Source organism: Pempheris klunzingeri, chromosome 15 (genome assembly GCF_042242105.1).
Source record: "Pempheris klunzingeri isolate RE-2024b chromosome 15, fPemKlu1.hap1, whole genome shotgun sequence".
NCBI classification, from domain to species: Eukaryota; Metazoa; Chordata; class Actinopteri; order Acropomatiformes; family Pempheridae; genus Pempheris; species Pempheris klunzingeri.
Window position 1 is genome coordinate 6,184,625 of NC_092026.1, and position 3,046 is coordinate 6,187,670.

Genomic DNA, 3,046 nt, shown 5'->3' on the forward strand with positions numbered 1-3,046 from the left:
TTGGTGATTAAAGATGATTGTGCCCAAGATATACAGAACAACTTATTTTACAGCTGAAAACTAACTTGAAACAAATCTTCTTTGGAATTTCTGGGCTGCAATTTTACTATATTTGCCAGCATATGAAGTTCCAATATATCTGTGATAAGTTAAACAAACTTATCCATAAATTAACCATAAAGTGGCCCAGAGAAATGAATTCATGTACATGGGTGGTGCCAGGAGCTTAGTGACTTATTGAAGGGCTGCTTGGTGAGTTAACGTGGCTGCCAAGCAAAACAGTAACATGCCAGCTGGTAGCATTTTCATACTCAGCCCACTCAGTTAGCTTGGCTATAACTTTTGTGGAGCAGTTTATACTCTGTATTATATAACACTGAAAGGTGCATCATGGCTAATACAATAACTTCCTCCTCAAAGGTCACCACTGTCAAAAGGGTTTACAGCTGTCAGGGGGCCCAATTTCGCACGTTGCATGTCTTGCAGAGCCACTTTGCCTCTGCCAGCAAATCCACAAATCAAAGCCATTCTATTGAAACAAATTCATTGCCGTTAGAAATTTGTCAATGCTGATTTGAAACAAAAAAACAGTCAGGGAGATGGCTTTCAAACTGTCTCTATTCGCCCCTCTGGTCTTAGAAAAAGAGCCAAAAATATTTCAGCCGCCTGTGTGGGTGAATCATGGGTGTACAGGTCACAGCTCACTGACTCTTCGTTCAGGAATTATTTTGAATTAAACCTGAGAAGAGTGATGATTAACCGCAACAGATGTCCTAATTTTCCAAACTTCCTTATCTAACATTTATTAAAATTCAAAGGTCCTTTCACCTACAAAACATTTCATACTGTCAGTAACTATTAAAGTAGAAGCAGCTGAGTGTAGAGGAAAGTGATGCACATCTGTGTGTGTACACATTTCTATGAGTGTTTGTACTTGTTGCGTTGTGGGCAGCACTGTGGCGAAGGGTGTTTCTCATCTTTGGCTTATGAAAGGTGAACTCATTATTTCCTCCACTGTCTGTGTGGCCACAGTGACTATTCTCCACTGTGACGAGTTAGGGGTGTGATGGGGGAGAGGCGGAAGAGCATGTCGTTTATAAGAACTAAGTTGATGATTAAAGAGACACAGAGAACTTAACTAATTGAAAAAGCTGTGCAAGTCCACACCTTGCCTGCTGAGTGAGCAAGACAGGCTTGATTCAGAGCTCTGATAGCTACTCACACAAATAGCAAATTCTAATCTATGAGTGATTCAGATCATACAAGTTTGCATTGAGAGATACTGCACTCAGCCACTGAAGGACAAAGCCAAAGTGTAATTCTGAAGATGAGATTCAGCCTGATGTTAGCCGCTCTTCTGTGCGTCACCACATGGATGACCATGGTCCAAGCGAGTGAGTACGGCAAAAAAGTTCTGGATTTTTGTGTGTATGGTCTGAGTGTTTATCATGGTAAAATGAAGTGAACTTAATGTTTCTTTCTCTATGTCTGCCTTCTGTAGCCCATGGACCCGTGCCAAACTGCTGTCTGATGTGGTCCACCGACATAGTCCCAGTTAGGCGAATCATGAATTACACCATTCAGTCTGAAGGCGTCTGTCCAATCAGAGCCATAATGTAAGTCATCCTGCAATTTCACACTGTACGGAATTAAATCAGATCTCTAATTAGAGCAAATATTCACATGCAAATCCCTGTCCAGATTAATTATAAAAACAACATTTCCTCACTTACCTCTGGTGGTATGTAGCCATACAGACAGTTTTGGTTCTATTTGTCCAGCTTCCCAGATACACTATCTGTCTGTGAGACTTCTGCCACCACAACAATACAGTAGAGGTGAATGGAATTTCATTTTTGCTGTTCAGAGCACTGGAAAATTATATTTAAAAAATGCAACAGCTACATATCTTTTCAGAAAGTGCCCCCCGTCATTCTGGATAATCCAAAAACCTGTCAACAGTTTTCACTGGAACAACTTTCCGCTGGAAAATAGTCCCTTTGAAAACAGTTCACAGGAAGAACTGTGGATTATTCAGAGTATCACGGACCCTTTCTGCAAAAGAGATGCTGCTTTTGAATTTTTTAAATATCAATTTTCAGTGCATTGAGCCTGGATATTTCACAACCTGGCCAAACTATCTGTGTGGATCCCACTAACGCTAAATGAGAAAACGTGTTTTTGTTCTAACTTGAAACACCCCTTTAAGAAATGATTAATCAAAGCTTTGTTAAAAGCAATGTTAAAATAGCATTGCAGGTTGGAAATGTAATACTATTAACAGATCACAATCAATTGCAGATTTAAGACAAAGTCTGGAAAGAGAATTTGCTCCGACCCTGACAGCAACTGGGCAAAAAAAGCCTGTCTGAAGGTGGACAAGGAGACAAAGATGTTGCTAGAGAAAACACAGAATCAAGGTGGATCAACAAGCGACATCACACCAGCAGTGTCCACCATGCTCAAAAGGGCACCACGCAAGAAAGGCAGAAATGGAAGGAGACTGAAGTCCAGGAGAGGGAGGAGGAGGCAGAGAAAAAGGGTGTGAGGAATCATAAGACGAATCACTGTCACCAATTGCTCTTAACATTTGTCCTGCTATATCTCATTAAACAGCAAACAAACCTGAAACAAAAACATTTATATAAAGCTGCATTGATGCTTAAATATGCAATATATATTGCAATGTATTTTGACCACATATTTTGTCATAAATGTGTGCATATCAATCATCAGAGAACAAATTTTGACCTTTTCCTGTTATTTGCCAATAAAGTCTTTTTGACCAAATGTCCTGTTTTGGTTTTTGTTATGAACAAATGGGACATAATCCAAAGCAGAAGTGGGATGTTGTAGCATACTGACACATATAGGACAATCTGACTGGTTCCTAATAGCTCTCATTGTTTTTACACAAAGAATAACAAGCATACAGGAAGGAAACCAACATAGACGTCTGTTATGGACAACAAGCAGCTGGATAAACAAATATGTGATATCTGCATACAATATGCAAACTGCATCTGGATACCACAGGGCTCACTGT

General features: G+C 39.9%; 1 protein-coding gene across 1 annotated transcript; it reads left to right on the top strand.

Moving 5' to 3' along the window:
- Positions 1-1,128: 1,128 nt before the first annotated feature.
- On the top strand, positions 1,129-2,790 carry LOC139214762 (eotaxin-like). Its single transcript, XM_070845685.1, has 3 exons — positions 1,129-1,394; positions 1,502-1,616; positions 2,302-2,790. Exons 1-3 carry the CDS (start codon positions 1,328-1,330, stop codon positions 2,546-2,548), a joined length of 429 nt encoding a protein of 142 aa, XP_070701786.1. The 5' UTR covers positions 1,129-1,327; the 3' UTR covers positions 2,549-2,790.
- Positions 2,791-3,046: the final 256 nt, after the last annotated feature.